Genomic DNA, 17,519 nt, shown 5'->3' with positions numbered 1-17,519 from the left:
TTTTTTTTTTTTTTTTTTTTTTTTTTTTTTTTTTTTTTTTTTTTTTTTTTTTTTTTTTTTTTTTTTTTTTTCTTCTTCTTCTTCTTCTTTGGAATGGTTCTTTTTTGACGTATTATATTGATTACTATGTTTCTTTGAATAGTCTTTTTTATAAGGACATTTAATTTTCTATTATTAAAATAATATTCCATGAAATAATTATAGGTATAATATTTTTTTAAACTTCATTTATTCATCAATTCAACTAATAGTAGTCTTGTTATTGTAACTGAAATTATGATCGTCGGCAACCGTGAACATTTTCGTGTTACCCCAAAAATTGGCAAACACGAATCAAAACTTGAACTTCGTTCGAGTTAGTTGTTGAAATCGTCATCACATATATTACGGTATACATTTTGATCTAGAATCGGTTATGTAAGAGAAATAACATCTTGGTGAAGCCTTTGAAGATAGGATATCCCCAACTTAATGATTAAGAGCGAATGGAACATCATTACGCCTTGTTTTTGTTTGACCAACCTGTTTTCTCTTGAGACTGACAATATAAATCGTAAATATAACAAATTTTTCATTTAAATATAATCAATTAATTAAAATATTTATCATTTAATATTTTTTTTCATTATTTTATTATTCATATGCAATGGCAATATCTAAATACCTGTTTATCATTAAAAAAAAAATGTGAACTGAATCTAAAGTCGATATTATTATTTATTTATTAAATTTAAAATTATAATTTTCTGATTAAAAAATTAATGGATATATTAAATCCACTTAAAGTCGATATTATTATTTATTCACTCGTCACTTTTCTTTATTTTATTATGCAATAATAAATATTAAAAATTCTAAAATTCGTATGACCGTAGCTATGGAAGATGGAATCTTTACCGACCATTTAAAATTTCATTTTCAAATCCCCTTCGCTCCATTTATGATCCAATTCCAAACTAATTTCCATCTCAATTATTTCTTTGTACTTATCCCCTTTTTTTTCTCGATAAGGAAATTTGTTAATTGACAGATTCTCTTATTAAAATAATTATAAAATATAATACTTTTTAAAACGAGTAACCAAATACTTTATAAATTAATTAATTTAGAAAATACTTTCTAAAATTTATATATCGAGAGGTATACAATTCAAACTTTGATGGCGTAGAAAAATTTTGTTTATAGTCTCATTTAATTGAGAAAACGACTCTGATAGTTTGCATGTTCGTTATTTTGACAATTAAACTAGACATTCTATTATTCAATTAATATAGAAAATGACTCTCATCTGATTATTTGGATGTTCAATTCTACGAGAATTTATTTTTTATTATTTATAATAAATATAGAATTTATTGTCGTTGGTTCAATAAGAAAATAATATTTTAAATGATATTCTTATTTTAATTAAGAAAAAAAAAACGTCAGTAAAATTTTCAAAATTTTATTTTTTTGTTATTTTAAAAATGCTGGTTTATCCTATAATGACGTGGACAGCAATATAAAGTTAGTTTGAAATTTATAGATATATTATATATATATACTTAGGATAAGTCTTATAATATTTAAAATATCATATTAATTATTATATATTAAATTTAAATATGAGAAATGTGAGAGGAAAAGGCGAAGAAGAAGTCAAACGAGGAGTACTTAGATTCCTCAGTCCAACTTTCTCAAGCCATGTGGAGTTAGCTGTCAAAGAAGACCAAGCGAACCCAACTTCTCTGGGTTACCGTCCTTACACGTGGCAATCCTACGTCAACCGAATCCATCTGGCATTTTACCGAACTTTCATTTCTCTTCAAATTATTTAAATAAACTATACCCTCTAATTTCATTTTATTTCGTTTTAATTTTTTGCTTACTCTTAAACTGATTTAGTATATAAATTGAACCAAATAGTATTATTTAAGCTAATATCGAATATTTAAATTTTTATATTTATATTAAATTTAATAACATTGTATCATGAAGTTATTTAAATTTTTATTTGGATTTAAAACGCTTCTAAATAGATCGTCATATGACAGGTTGATTAGATGATCGACCTTTGGGAAGGCATATTGATTTCTTGGATGAACGGTAATTAAATTTTTTTTATTTTTTAGACGACCAATCCTTAAACGTATTGACCGATCTATCAAATGAAGGTAACCTTGTACGAGCTTTGAGTACGTTTGGCTCCATGGGAATTTGTAATTGATCTTGAATTTATCCACAAATATTTTTATTATTAATTTAAATTACTAACACGACAGGCGGGAATTTCGTATTTAACCACAATTCCTTATATAAAATTGAATTGACGTGAAATGGTATTATTTAAGCTAACATTAAATATTTAAATTCGTATACTCTATATTAAATTTAATAACACTATAACATGAAATTATTTATATTTTTATTTAAATTCAAAACGCTTCTTAATGGATCGTCCTTTGACGTATTGATCAGATGATCGACATTTGAGAAGACATGTTGATCTTCTTGAATGATCGGTAATTGAATTTCTTAATTTTTTTTATACGACCAATCCTTAAATTCGTTGACCAACCTATCAAATGAAGGCGACCTTGCTTTTTTATAGAGTTTTAATCGATGAGCTTTTAAGTATGATGGGCTTTAATTGGATAATTAAATTTTTTAAGACAGGTGGCATTATTCGATTGGCCAATTGTTCATTAATTTTAATTTTAATTTGGGAAGACATGTAAATTTGTAATTGATCATGAATTTACCGACATATATTTTTATTATTGATTTAAATTACTAACATGACAGGCGGGAATTTCGAATTTAACCACAGGTCCATGTATAAGTTGACTAAACTATTATTGGTCACAGAGCATTCCTTAAGCTGGCTGTCCGTTGGATCAGCATCTGGATTTCAATCCAACGATCAAGAATAGATCGAGATGGATGATAGTGTGGGTGTGAGCGCACACGATATATTCCCTTTCGTTGAAAGTTTTCTAAATTTTTGGGATTATTTGGTGAAGGAAAATCAGGGGATAAAAAAAATATATAAATAAAGAAATATTTGAGGTTAAGCAGTAAGCACCATTTCTGTATTCTGTATTCTTCTCAGTCATCTCTCCGATGACCTCTCTCTCTCAAACTCCGGGATTCTGGAATTGAGAGCTGTTCATGAAAGCCATCAATAAGAACACGAACGGCTAGTATTTGCGCTATGTCGATTGCTACAGAGCGTTTAAACTGAGTTCATTTCACATTTTGTACCCACACCGCCGGAATATCTCTTCCAAATTTTAGTTTGCTTCGCCCCTTTTGTGGGGATTTGTTTGTCGGAGTTTCTAGGATCTGATTTTGCGGAGTTTTGAGAGAGCATTTGAGGATTTATCCGGCATTTTCTGAGATTTGTCTGTATTTTGTTCATAATGTTTGATGGGTATTACAGCTCTAAAAGGACTGATGGTGTTTGCGCCCAGGTCTGTTGCTTTGAATCCTCTCTGTTTCTCTTGTTCGATTGCTTCTTTATCTTGTTTTCCGAATCTGTTTTCTGGACTTTTTGAGTTAAGAACTTGTGTGTTGTTCTTCATTTTTCTTAACCCTTTTGGTTGAACTTGTCTTCGATTCCTTTCGAAATGCCCATTAATGATGGACATTCTTCGTTGTTGTTCTGTTTATGAGTAGAATGATTTGATTTGAAGTGTGCATTGATTTGGAATTCAATCAAATTTGTTGTTCGTTTCCATTTATAGCTAAATTTCCTTTTCTGGGTGTGCAAATTTCAGCTCATTTAACGTCTTGTCATCCCCATTTATCGTTTTTCACTTGTTTTTGCATCTGGAAATGTCGTTTGATTGCTGATTGTGTTCTTCAATGTTCGTTGTTTTTGTTTGTGGCAGGGGCCTCGTGGGGCTTTTGGTTTGTCTAGATTACGATGTATTCTTCGAGGGTGGAATTTGAAGATACTAATTTCTTTCTTTGTGGCTGTTCCACTCTTGATATTGTTCATATATCTTCATGGCCAGAAGGTCTCTTATTTCCTTAGACCTTTATGGGAGTCTCCTCCAAAGCCATTTCATGAAATCCCTCATTACTATCATGAAAATGTATCCATGGAGTCTCTCTGCAAGCTTCATGGTTGGACGATGCGTGAATTGCCTCGACGAGTTTTCGATGCTGTTCTGTTTAGTAACGAAGTCGACATCCTAACTATCAGATGGAAGGAACTGTATCCTTATGTGAGTCAGTTTGTGCTTCTCGAGTCGAACTCGACGTTCACTGGTCGGACGAAGCCATTGGTATTTGCAAACAACCGGGAACAGTTTAGCTTTGTCGAGTCGCGGTTGAATTATGGGATGGTAGGGGGAAGGTTTAAGAAAGGTGAGAATCCATTTGTTGAAGAGGCATATCAAAGATTGACTTTGGATCAGCTAATTAGGATATCAGGGATAAAAGATGATGACTTGTTGATCATGTCTGATGTCGACGAGATCCCGAGCGCTCACACGATAAACCTCTTGAGGTGGTGCGACAATATTCCGCCCATACTCCATCTTCGGCTAAAGAACTACTTATACTCCTTTGAGTTTTATGAAGATGAGAACAGCTGGAGAGCTTCTGTCCATCAGTACAAGCATGGTAAAACACGGTACGCTCATTATCGTCAATCCGATGAAGTCTTATCGGATTCGGGGTGGCATTGTAGCTTTTGCTTCCGTCATATCAGTGAGTTCATATTCAAGATGAAAGCATACAGCCATTACGACAGAGTCAGGTTTTCTCATTACTTAAACCCCGACAGAATTCAGGACATAATTTGCAAAGGAGCAGACCTATTCGACATGCTTCCCGAAGAGTACACGTTTCGGGAAATGATCGGGAAGATGGGACCGATCCCGCAGTCTTACTCGGCCGTTCATCTCCCAGCATTCCTGCTAAACAATGCTGAGAAGTACAAATACTTGTTACCAGGCAACTGCAAGAGAGAAAGTGGCTAAATTATGAAGGAACAAGAAAGAAATGGCTACACAAATGATGAACATAAAGAGATACCTATTCTGGAATCTGATGGACTCCACATTGTTGCAGCTGAGGAAACTGTCTGTAAAACCACCATGTTTCTTCAAAGTTGCATCACATTTCCCAAGCTTCTCTTATGGGTAATGCTTAGGTAACACTGTAATTTCCACCATCTCTCTGTATTGATCTTATAACATTGTCTAATACTCATTTATTCTTTTCTCAATACTTTTTCTGTCAATGAAAAGAAAAGTTAATAGTCTTAGATATCAGTTTTCTCCTCCTGAATTTGGTGTCTGACTTCTGGAAATGCATACTTTGATTCGATCGTTCAAACGGTTCGAATCATCGTTCTCAATCCAGTTCGAGTCAGAAGGTTTACTATGGATAACTGAGGTTTGAAATTATCTTTTGAGTCCAATGATCAAGGAGAGTTAGATTTGTGATTCTCGAGAGTACTGATAGCTAATATTAGTAACAAAGACGATGGCACATGTATGTTAGATAATAGTGAACCGATGTGTACCTTGATCGATATCGAGCTACTACATAGAATAAGATTCATTTCAGTTACCACATAGAATACTTTTTACATTCCATACCAAATAGTATATCAGTTTTCACATTTTACACCCAGCCACCCATCTCACATATCATCAATGACACTCAAAATAAGTAGTTCAAGCACCTTCATGGTGCATTTAACACAAAATTTGAGCAAAAACCAGCTCGATCATGGGGTCGGTCTCGATTGCTCTTGATCCAATGACCTTACTGAGAAACAACTCATAGATAAGGTTATGTGCCATGTGAATTTCAAAGTTTAATCAATTTTCAAGGGGTAAAAGGCATGGCAATCCCCATATAAATGAAAGCGAAATGATTTCAAAGAGTTTTATGGTGAATGATGGTGAATTCAAGGAAGATTCGGGCAGAAAAGTCGGATTGAACACGTCATTCTCGTAAGATTTTGCTTCGACCTTTACTTCATATCCTGTCGATCCAGTCGAAAATGCTCTCTTGAGAACCAAACTGCAGGTCCTACAAGCAACAATCAAAGTCTGAGTTATAGATCGAAGGAAAGCATTTGAAACTGGGGAGAGTGGGAGGTGAACTTACAGAAAGATGAAAGTCAGGTGGAGTATCTAATTCAAGGTTCTCAAGGTCTGCAATTCCACATGGAACGTTGTCGTTCATAAACTCGTGGCACGTGTTGCTACCAGAGAGCGAGAAAGGCATTTGATTTAGTTGGTTGTTACTCATAACAGCACAAGAATCCAGGACTTCATTGCACAATAATTTGTCTTCCAAGTAATGTAATTCAACATTATCTATATCCTGAGATTCTCCAGCCAACCATGCATGGTATCCCAGGTTGTTCTCCGATGAAATACTCGGATAAGAAACACGAGACGTCTCCGGAGCCAACTCTTCTCCCTAATCAACAAAGCATACTTAAGTGTGAATTTGACAGATGAGTACTTTATAGAGTCGAGGAAAGAATGCAATGTTGAGGATTGTTGGTGGGGAGTCCCACATCGGCTAATTAAGGGGACGATCATGAGTTTATAAGTAAGGAATATGTCTCCATTGATATGAGGCCTTTTGGGGAAACCAAAAGTAAAGCCACGAGAGCTTATGATGAAAGTGGACAATATCATACCATCACGGAGGTTCGTGGTTCCCTAACATGCAATGACACAAAATAAACGATGAAACCAACTTAAAAGAGTAGCTACCTTTGCAAATGACTGAGGCAGACTATTCTCAGCAACAGCATTGGAGACAAACGATTTTCCCGATCGAGGTGGAACCGGGGGATTGGACTTGGGAGTTCTAGGACTCGTATGACGGAGCATAGCATCAAAATCCTCAATAAGCATATTATCACCACTCTTAATACATTGCTTCGGTTGCTGATAAGAAATCTTCGACAAAACGTATTCTCCTTCCTTCTCATCTTCTTCAGTTCCCAAATGATATTGATGTATCACCCAGTTCGACTTTTCGGGTTTCAAGCCTCCCTTTGAACTTCTATACAGAGAGAAGATCTTCTTCCATCCCTTATGAACACCCTCTTCTATCAAAGCTCTAGTCTTACCTGTCTTGTGCCAGCGAAAATGTTCGAGGCTTGAATCACGTCCACTTTCAATCTTGCGACGTTTCCTTTGACCCGTGGCGTATGCATTGCTCGTCTTATGAAAGAAATGTACATCATTTCCATCTTTACAAACACCTGAATAATTGAAGATGTTATTATTCTGAATGAGAGAACAACTGGAGCCTTTTTAAATTGATGGTAGCATAGGAAATGAACAAAAACGAACACAGACGAATTCCGAACCGGGGAGATTTTCTGGATGAGTGTAACAAATTCCTTGATCTGTTTCAAGTGTGGGGATGAATTCATCAATTAATGCATGTGGCTTTAAGTTTCCAACGGTGCATTTAGCCGCTAAGTGATCCATTATCTCTTCATCACTTGGATCAAACTTAACACCAGCAGGCAATCCAGGCCATTCAGGAGAAACCTGCAAAGAACATGTAAAAAAAGCATTCATGATTCAATGCCTTACATTCAAGGCACAGCACAAACTAAAAGGTAGGATGCCAAATTACACACTAAATTACAGTGAAAGTGAGTCAATAACTAAAGTGCATATCAAAATGTTCAAGATTTTTATAAAATATGAATGAACAATTCACTGTCTATATAACAATCAACTTCTAATTCATATATCAGTTATGAAAACACAGGGTGGAGGTCAAACGTACATCTGTATTATCAATAATAAAGTGACAGTTTGGACATTCTCGTTTTGCATCGCAATCTTTAATTACTTGTGAAGACGATCGAGAGACGTTTTTTACTTTTCTTGCAATTGTTCGGCTATCGATTATCCAAGACCTGTGAGAATGAGATACTGAAAGTTAAAATGCAGTCACTAGATATCAGAAAAGGACATAAAAAGTACTGGATTGTAAAACTAAGCAACCATAAAGAGAAATACAAGCATTCACAAGGTTTCTATGTGCACATGAATAATCTCTATTAGGATGAACCATTTTTTTATGATCCAAGAAACAAAACTACGAGAGCTTATGCCTAAAGTAAACAATACCATATCATAGTGGAGATATGACGAGTTGTTTGTTGTTCCTAGCAAGTGATATCAAAGTCGTGCTCCAGATTTAGCCATGTTGGTGAGCTTCGTTGACATGGTCACAGTGATATTTGGATGAGTTAATCAACAAGTGATGTGCTCTAGTGAGGAGTTGGTTTAGTTAAAAGTGATATGCTTAGACGGATAATGCGAGATACCACATCTTTTAGGGAGGAGAACGAAGCATTTTTTACAAGGAAGTGGAAATCTCTCCCTAGCAGACGCGTTTTGAAACCTTGAGGGGAGGCCCGAAAGGGAAAACCCGTTTTACAGATAACTATTTAGGGGTTGTGAATGCAACCAAAGCCTCAAATTGACTAGAAATGGAACAATTTGGGTACATAAATGAGAGATAACGTCTCCATTCAACATTTTGGGTACAAAATTTGCAGAGTCCACATAAGGAAGTAAAATCCAGACATTCTCAATCTCATCATTCTAACCACGAAAGATAGTTGAAGCTTAATACATGATCAAAACCAGAAGATCGCCTTAAACTTTTAACCAATAAATGTTGAGAAAAATTATCCAAAACCCACAATCTTGGCACAATAGTTCATTCAACCCAGAAATACAATCGACGAGGAGAACAAAAGCGGACGATCAACGAAGAAATGACGCATTTCTTCATCTCGGATTGTAAGAACTCGAAGAATACTAGACAGAAAACCAAGAAATTAGATGAAAGGAGTACTGACCTCGCCATATTCTTCAAGAATTAAGCTCAAGAAGACGATCAGAGATAGCGATAAAAGAAGAAGAAGCATAAACTAGGAGATTCAGCGCGTTTGAGCTTTTCGGGCTTTTGACGACTACGCTCAAGCTTTAGTGAAGAGTGTGAGGCAGAGGAATGAAGCCCCAAATCCCAACTGTGCCCAATGTGAGCGGGAAAACTTGGCCCCTGCTTCGGTGGAGGCTCGTGTTCCAGACTATAGGTTCGGAACATAGTCAATGGCTGTGGGTCCCAGAATTGAGGGAAGATGGGACCGAGACTTAGGTGTGGAAGCCGAAGCTGGGATGTCTGGTGGAAGGATTTTAGCTTCGAAAACCGAGTAAATGCGATGTCTGGTAAATTTCAGGTGGCCACACGGAGACTTGCGGCCCAAGCTATGAACACTTCCCGTCTTTGGATACGTTTTCATCTATATTTTTTTAAATATATTTTTAACCTTCCTCTTCCTCTTTCTTTTTTTTTTTTTAAAATAAAAAACACATATCTATTGGACAAAAAAAATAATAATAATAATAATTCAATTTTATGTCTAATAAATTTGTTGAATTTGAAAAACATTAAATATGTCATAACCAACTATTAGACATTCTAAAAATATATTTCAATTGTTTATAAAATTTTGCAAAATCTGAAAAAATCGATAATTAAACTTTCAATTTAATTATTTATGTGAATTCGAAATAATAACTAAGTGGTTGTAGTATAGTGGTGAGTATACCCGCCTGTCACGCGGGTGACCCGAGTTCGATCCCCGGCAGCGGCGTTTCTTTTTTTTTTTTCCTTTCAAATTTTAGTGTTTGCTATAAAGAACTCGGTACCGAAACGACAGTGTTTAGTAACATGTTAGTCTTGGAACGACAAATAAGCACCAACATCAAATTTCAAGCATTAAACTTATAATGTAACCAAAATAATCTCTCAAGAAAACACAAACTGATCGATCCTCTCGAAACCGACCACAACGACAGAATTGATCAAAATTATTCGATCTTCTATTTCAAAAACCTAACATCTAATTGATCCATTCAGAAACCAACTAAACCAATTCATCCATTCATTCATTCATCATGTTCAGCTGACACCCTTTGGAGAGATGACTCACCCAAGAAAGCTTCGGACTTCAGTAATTGCTCAACTAAGCCAACATTTCAGGTTACATGAATTTCGATATGAACTACAACATGAACTCTACAGTTGATGCTCAGCGTCGTTTGTACAGACAAGGTTTTAGTTGTGGCCAATCAATATCTTTCCCATTAGAAATTTTCTCATCCTACAGAGCAAAAATAATGATTAAACCCAGATGTGAACGAGTACAAATACAATATCAACGTGAGAATTAAGTTACTCAGAGCATTTACAAACCTTTTTCTTGAAGTATAACAAAATAAACATCTTGTTTGAGAAGTCCTGCACATGATATACTAATATATAAGCAGCAAGAAAGAAACGACAATGCTAAATAATAGAGAATAAATATACCTTCAACGCTGAGACGAATCCAAGCTCACAAACAGCCCTTACGAACTCGTTGGGGTCGGCTCCTCCGTTGCTTGGGTCAAATCTGCTTTTGACTTCTGATATTAAAAGCCATCCACTGCATGTAGAAACAGAGAGTTCAGTCACCAATGTTGGGCAACTGTTATTAGGCTATGACACTAATAGAGAGCCAAAAGTATCCCACAAACCGTGGTTTGAGTACTCTTCGTGCTTCTGTCAAGTAACTTGCATAGTTGACCCCCATAAGTGAAAGGCAAAAGACAGCAACATCCACAGATGAAGAGTCAAGAGGTGTCTGCCAGAGGCATAAGCATTAACCAGTGTTTAGAGGTTTCGACAGCCAACGAGTCTAATACAAATTTCATGAACAGACAAATGAAAGAGATGGGTATAATGGGATGCTCCTATGGACATATCTATGATATCAACAGGGGGCATTATTGAGTGAACATGATATCAACAAAAAACTGCTCAAATAACATAAAATATTCAACCAATCAATCCAAGTCCTCATATTTTCTCAATATCGAAACCTAATATCATTCGAAAAATGCAACTATGCAATAAAATAGATTATACATCCAATTACTCTAAACTATAGATGCTTGTCATAACGACTTCGATTGTTGACATTAATCTATTATACAAGTTATCATCCTCTTTATGTCCCTCCCTCCAATCACTAATACCAATTCACCATGACTTATTCTTCCATGGTTGAACCTAACCATTAAATCACCAAACGTTGGGGGACAAAAAAGAAAATGTAAAACCTTTTCAACAACTTGCTAGTCATTGAGCAAATAAGACGTAATAAACGAGCCTTAGCTTATCAACAAAAATTAACAAGAAAGTGACAAGATCTCCGGCAAGTTGACAATATTGTCGACATGGCTAACTTTCAAGCAAGAAATGCAGTTGTATGTCTGAATGCATTTTACGACATCAAGTTCAAATACAGTAAGCGTACATTCGACATATCACAAGCAATAACAGAGGGATCTTTGGAAACCAGATCAAATGAGAAAACTTTATTCTTCACATTCTTTGAAAGGCGTGCATCCCCTGTAATTCAATTCGAAGGAGAAAAAAAATAAGAGAAAAATGAAGAAATAAGTATGAGTGTCCACAAAGGCTCAAATACTTGATCAATATTTAGTTAAAGGAAGGGAAAACAGAAGTTTTTTTTTCCCTAAAACTCACCACAGCCAAAATCAGCCACAATAAACGAAGGATCGTGCTCTTTCAGCCATTTTATGATTAAATTCACAGGCAGCTCAGGCCAATGCAACATTTGCTCTTGGTATCCTGTATGATACTAACCATCAAAATGTTAATTAACGCTAGTCCTAGGCCATCGAAATGAAACTCACCACCTAAAACTTCCTCAACCATCAATAAATAGACAAAGTTTTAGAAAGGAAGAAGGTGGCCTCGATGCTTTTCCTCTCAAAGAGACGAGATGTAAGCCTCAAATTTAATTTAAAGTGTTTTACAAATCCTAAACTGGTATGACCGAACATCCATAAACATAATAGTCAGAAGTTCAGGAAAAGAGAGCCTATCAATTGCCAATACAACAAAAATCCTAGAAGGAAATCTTTGAGCTCAGCTACTATTATAATTCATAGAATTTACTTGTACTATAATTCATAGAACAGTAACATGATCTACATTTAGGAAATAGAAACAGACAGACAGAACTTACCACATCAAACAGAACCTGATCTTCATTGAAATAATTAAGCGCCTCTTCCCCTCTAAATCAAAAAAGACGAACAGGATCAATTGGCTTCAAATAATGGGGGTATGACAGTGAAATAAACTTAAGACTAAGAACTCAGCTTTAAAAGAACTGATAGGAAGCTAAAATTTTAATGCCAAACGAGTCAACAAAAATTCAAGGTGACATATCAATTATATAGGCAATCTGACTCTAAATTTAGTACATACACATAGAAACACGCAAGTCCGGCAGTAAAAATAAAAGAATCGAAGAAAAAATCATTACGTGCAGGTATACAACTTCTCATTAAGCATCCTAAAATGCCCTCCTGATAAACGAGCTCGCATCTGCACCAACATCGAACCAGAATGCATACAATTAATCCTTAAAGTTCCCCAGCAAAATTGAATTCAAAACGAGGTTAGTTTCTACAAGAAGTCGAACCTTATCGAGAAAACTAGACGAGCCAGAAGCCCTCCGAGATTTTTTGCCATCAGAAGAAGTAGAAACAACGATGTCTTGGCCACTGGGTTCAGTAGCATCCGGTATACTATTGGTAAAATCTTTATTTTTGTCAGACCGGCGACGCTTCGCCCTCTTACGCTTTTTGTTTGAGCGGCCTTCGTCCGCCATTGTTGCTGTTGGCGGGAAGAAACCTTGATGAACCAATTCGCGTTGGGCGGAGGGGGGTCAAAAGGAGTGGAGCGGAGACGATGCAGAATGAAGTTGGGATTTTAGCAAAACCTGCCTCAAGATAGACCGGAAGACTCGGTTCGGTTTTATACTCGATTTTTTGGAAACCAAACCGACTGCATGCGGTTTATTTCACCAGACCCGATTTAATCATATAGTAGAAAAAATTACAAAATATTTTAAAATAAAAAATAAATGAAAATTTTATCGTTATTGGACAACTGGTCGACTACAAAAAGCTTAGCCTTGTCTAATTGAATTATTCGAATTTCTTTTAAATTTACCGATTTATTATATACCAAATTAAAAATTAAAAATTATATTCCACCTAAAATTTAATTTTATGTTTCATAAATTGATTCGTTTTAAAAAAATGTCAAATAGAAGAATATAGTTTTAAATATTATTTTGATGTATGTTTTTCTTTTTAAATGTCAATAGAAGGAATATAGTTTTAAATATTATTTTGATGTATGTTTTTTTAAAAATAGTGTACTGAATTAAAAAATACATTTTATCTTAAAAACAACAAATTTTAATTTTGGAAAAAATACTGAAATTATATATTGCAAAGTAAAAGACTAATCTAAAATAGATTAGACGACCTTTCGTAATTTTTCACCACCCTTGTCACACATTTGTCGTGTCCGGTAATCATTATTTATAGAAAAGACTAAACCTAATTGTCAATTTGTAATAATTTCTTTTGACTAATTAGTTTCTTTAAGATAAAAGAAAAAATTATAGTATCGTAATTAACATGTTCTCTTTCGAGATTAGAGGTTTAAATTCTAATACTAAGATTAAAGCGTTTAAACCCTCACATTACATTATTGCACTAAAAAAATTTGAATTTAGTTTCTAAAAATAAAATATTTCAAAAACCATAACAAGTAAAAAAAAAACATGTGGTAATAAACCTAGAAATTTAACAGTCACATGATTGAAAATATAAAAGGCTACCATAATAGACCATGTACTGGAAAATAATATCCAAAATGTATAACTTGATTTAATCCTGTATGATAAAAGGACCTGTTGATAAATAATTCATTTACAATGTAGCTCACGCTATCAATATGTATTGAATTGAAAAGAGTATTGAAAATGGAATAAGCAAGAAGCTGAGAGTAATTGCTAGTCATCCAACAATATGATAAGAAACAAACAATTTTTATCCTTGGAAGCAGCTGAGCTAGAAGAACACTCTCTCTAGTTTTTGCTCGGACTGTTAAAATCATTTAACTATCTATATTTCTAATTTAGCAAAGGGCTTCATCTTTACCAATATCACCAATCCCACCATAAAAAAACGGAAAAAGAAACAGGGCACAGACTCTTTCATGTGTAAACATAAATATATCATTTATACTTTACCCTGATCTCCTGTAGATGCTGTAGGCAACAGCGACAGTGGCCACAGCTCCAATTACCGCAACAGCAGTAAGAATTTCACTTTGTTCCCATTTTTCTGTCCAGCAGCAAGATAACTTACTCGTCTTTTTTGGAACTTGGTCTTCGGAAGGTTCTTTCGATGTTTCCTCGATTCTGGTACTTTTCCCTGAACTTTCGTCTCTGCAACAAGTGAACCCATTACTGCCCTGGCAACAACCTGCTACTGTTTCTACTTTACTTTGATCGCCATTTTCTTGAATTTCATCCTTGCTTTTCTTTGTATCTTCTCCATTTGGAAGCTTTTGTTCAACTTCCTTTTGGACTTCCTCAGGATTTGTCCCCATTTGCCCTCTGGAATTGTAATTGTAATGTCAATTTAATGTTCTACTATTGGGTCGAAAATAAACGACAAGGGAGCACCTAATAGTTGCATCATGGCCCTTTTAAATTTATAAATTGTTCTTTGGGTTACATCATAAGGTTTAGAGGGTAGCCCATCTAAATCAGAAACAGTAGAGCAACCGTGATCGAGATAGCTATAGAGAAGCCAAAGTGTCAGTCAGGTAGCTGTAAGAATTCCCTGACTATTTGATTGAAATAGAAGCATTGAATGAACACAAAACAGAGAATCAATGGAGAAAAACTCAAAGTCCAGTACATTAGGAAAGAAAATAGCATAGGCATCGCAGCCGCTATTGAGAGTGATTTCTTCGCTGTTCTTACGAATCCCCAATCACTCTCTTAACTTGATATCATCCAAAGATGAGAGTTGTTGAATGGCTCTAGTGGGTTTTTATGATCCGATAAAGAATCAAACCTAGCCCCTTCTTCTCTGCTTTTCCTAAGGCCGAATTGTAAACTTCAAGAGAATGAAAAGAATAACTAAACACTCGGCAGATTTGAGAAAACAGGTAACCTCTGCTCCTAACCTGACTTGCCTGAAGTTTCACACCCCAAACAACATTCTGTGTATCCTACTAATACTACTCTCCCACCCATACCCACACGTTCCACTACTAATCGTTGGGAACTGAATTCCTTCTTATGACCATCCTCACGTATACCTTCACTATAGGAGGTCACACAGTAGTCAATGAATATATTGCAGAACCTATTTAGGCCATTTATTGCACGAAACAAAGGGTTATAGTGATGAACGATGACTACAATAAGACGTCCACACAGAAGTTTAATCGATAAAAATAAATAGCTCCAGCTTTAAATTTCAAACGCTCATGTCTACTCAGTGTCCCACAGCAACAAGGGAAAATGGAAGGGTTCACAACACCAAATTCGAGGCACATAGGAAAAATGGAGAGGATGATGTCCATGATCTGTAAACTACATGATCAGAACTTTAGAGGAAAAACTGCTTATCGATACAAAATGCATCTCCGACAATATTATTGGGTGGACCAATAAAAAAGAATGCTTCATCCTTATAACTTTGTTATTAGTATTCTCATACCAGCAATGCTAAAATAAGTTTAGCATCCAGTTCGGGGAATAAAATGTAATTGGGAAAAAGCACAAACCTCAAAAGCCTTTCCACGACTTCGCCCTTTGCAATGTGCTGTTCAAACAATTCAGAGACATCTTCAGGAGTTACATATCCGTACCTGTAAACAAGAAAATTAAACCCAAAATTCAACCAACATACACTTAAAATATTCAGTTAAAGAGTTTGCTCTTTAGTAAATACATTAAGCACCAAGCTAGCTTTGAAGAATCTTACCAATGACCGGTAGTTTTCCCATCCACACCAGGTTGGTATATGATCAAGTTTCCGGCATACTTGTGTCCTCCAACGTGTGAACATGGACTAACATAAACCCGATCCTTTAGTCCTCGTAACCCAATCTCCTCCTCAAACTTTTGAATAAGAATGGGTCCACAGACACCACATCTCCGATCTCGACTAGCATGAACACACACAAACACATGAGAGCCAGTGAAAACCTCTGGCTCTCTGGATGCCCAGGGTTTATCATTCACAAGCACATCATCCACAAAGCCATCTACATCTGAATCTTCTAAACCCCTATAATCATCAAATCAAAAGGAAGAAAAGTAAAAACGCCTTAGAGACTCAAACCGGAATAGATAAAACTTACGAGAGGAAAACAAACGAAGAACTAAAATGGAAATGAAAGGAAATACAACGAAACATAGCAGCACAAATAACAGGAACAACACATTCCAATTCCTCCAAAATCTAACTGATTCATAATTTGTCTGGCCGCAGAATTGATATAATGAACTACATACAAAAATCCAAATTGTGGTAATTTGCTAGCGATCACATAACTTAAACGAAACGAATCCGAGAAACTAGTCGGGAAGAGTACTCTAATCCGGGAAATTGTGGTAATTTGCTAGCGATCACATAACTTCGTTATGTACTCTAACCAAAGAAGTCAACGCGAGATGAAATAGAGATGAACACAAGGATTTCATAATATTCGATAAAAACATCCACTATATCGTAAAGAAATAACACAAAATATCTCTGCATGTTTAATTTTTCATATCCTGGAACTCTTGGCTAAACTAGATTCCATTTAAACCTCGAAACTTACCTGTATTTGACCATTTCGGGGAAAATCAACACATCTCCATCCGAAAATCCAGTTTCTTCACGTCCCGAGAATATTGTCAGCTTCGTCTGAAAAAAACCAAATAAAAAGAATAAGTTACAGGCAAAGGCACATCCAATCCAATCCAATACGTGAATTCACCAATTCCAACAAAATCAAATCGAAAACGCCAAATTCCGAAGAAATATAATTTTCAAATATGGAAACAAACAACATCGATTCTATCAACGCAAACCTTCACAGAGAGATCATCCTTGCGAGCTTTGAGAGCGGCAGAAAGGAGTCTAGGGAGGACATCGGAATCAGACGCTTCAAGATGCGAGGGCCAGGCCTCCGGAGTCTTGTAGCAGAGAAATACGTGTCGATCATAAGCACTGACGGTGCCGGTGAGTTTGCTCTGATACATCTCCTCTCGTCGGAATCCATAGTTCTCGTCGTCGGCGACGGAGATGGATAGGTTATCAGAGGCCATGGGAAAATCGAGGAAACGAGGTCAGAGATGAGAGAAGCGAAGGAAGTAGAAAATGGTATTGGAGAGAGCGCGCTATTGGAAAGGATGGAGTAAACGGAGCGCGGAACGAGAAGGGATTGGATTTCTTCGGCTTCTGCATCTCATTTGCTGACGTTTTAAGAGGCTATGGACTCACACGCGCTTCCGAATTTTTTTTATTAATTTTATTTTATAATTTATTTATGAACATGCCAACGTATGATGCGTT

At 35.6% G+C, this 17,519-nt stretch overlaps 4 protein-coding genes and 1 non-coding gene across 6 annotated transcripts; 2 read left to right on the top strand and 3 right to left on the bottom strand.

Annotated features, from left to right (window-relative positions):
- The first annotated feature begins 3,061 nt into the window (after positions 1–3,061).
- On the top strand, positions 3,062–5,264 carry LOC111445612. The gene is made up of 2 exons (XM_023084110.1): positions 3,062–3,452; positions 3,873–5,264. Exons 1-2 carry the CDS (start codon positions 3,402–3,404, stop codon positions 4,968–4,970), a joined length of 1,149 nt encoding a protein of 382 aa, XP_022939878.1. The 5' UTR covers positions 3,062–3,401; the 3' UTR covers positions 4,971–5,264.
- A 298-nt stretch (positions 5,265–5,562) lies between these two features.
- Positions 5,563–9,169, bottom strand: LOC111445610 (SUPPRESSOR OF GAMMA RESPONSE 1-like). 2 transcript variants are annotated; one of them, XR_002710883.1, is made up of 7 exons: positions 8,855–9,169; positions 7,768–7,900; positions 7,337–7,523; positions 6,732–7,228; positions 6,112–6,429; positions 5,681–6,033; positions 5,563–5,637 (listed from the first exon to the last, which is right to left on the bottom strand). XR_002710883.1 is itself a non-coding variant. In XM_023084109.1 (6 exons), the coding sequence occupies exons 1-6, from the start codon at positions 8,860–8,862 to the stop codon at positions 5,980–5,982; spliced, it is 1,197 nt and encodes a 398-aa protein (XP_022939877.1). In that variant the 5' UTR covers positions 8,863–9,169; the 3' UTR covers positions 5,563–5,979. The 2 variants fall into 2 exon arrangements, 1 of the variants encoding a protein (XP_022939877.1); XM_023084109.1 differs by having other exon boundaries at positions 5,563–6,033.
- Positions 9,170–9,580: 411 nt separating this feature from the next.
- TRNAD-GUC lies at positions 9,581–9,652 on the top strand. The gene has a single exon. It is a non-coding gene; the product is annotated as a tRNA-Asp (tRNA).
- A 99-nt stretch (positions 9,653–9,751) lies between these two features.
- LOC111444708 (ribosomal RNA-processing protein 8-like) lies at positions 9,752–12,866 on the bottom strand. Its single transcript, XM_023082718.1, has 9 exons — positions 12,560–12,866; positions 12,401–12,462; positions 12,098–12,149; positions 11,593–11,707; positions 11,360–11,454; positions 10,578–10,684; positions 10,372–10,486; positions 10,255–10,299; positions 9,752–10,162 (listed from the first exon to the last, which is right to left on the bottom strand). The coding sequence occupies exons 1-9, from the start codon at positions 12,746–12,748 to the stop codon at positions 10,091–10,093; spliced, it is 852 nt and encodes a 283-aa protein (XP_022938486.1). The 5' UTR covers positions 12,749–12,866; the 3' UTR covers positions 9,752–10,090.
- Positions 12,867–13,870: 1,004 nt separating this feature from the next.
- LOC111445480 (altered inheritance of mitochondria protein 32-like) lies at positions 13,871–17,419 on the bottom strand. The gene is made up of 5 exons (XM_023083881.1): positions 17,036–17,419; positions 16,783–16,868; positions 15,939–16,244; positions 15,739–15,822; positions 13,871–14,554 (listed from the first exon to the last, which is right to left on the bottom strand). Exons 1-5 carry the CDS (start codon positions 17,270–17,272, stop codon positions 14,182–14,184), a joined length of 1,086 nt encoding a protein of 361 aa, XP_022939649.1. The 5' UTR covers positions 17,273–17,419; the 3' UTR covers positions 13,871–14,181.
- Positions 17,420–17,519: the final 100 nt, after the last annotated feature.

The sequence above is a fragment of the Cucurbita moschata genome, unplaced genomic scaffold, assembly GCF_002738365.1.
Source record: "Cucurbita moschata cultivar Rifu unplaced genomic scaffold, Cmos_1.0 Cmo_Scf00007, whole genome shotgun sequence".
Taxonomy (NCBI): domain Eukaryota; kingdom Viridiplantae; phylum Streptophyta; class Magnoliopsida; order Cucurbitales; family Cucurbitaceae; genus Cucurbita; species Cucurbita moschata.
The sequence above is the reverse complement of the archived record's forward strand: the minus strand, read 5'-3'. Positions and strand labels throughout refer to the sequence as shown.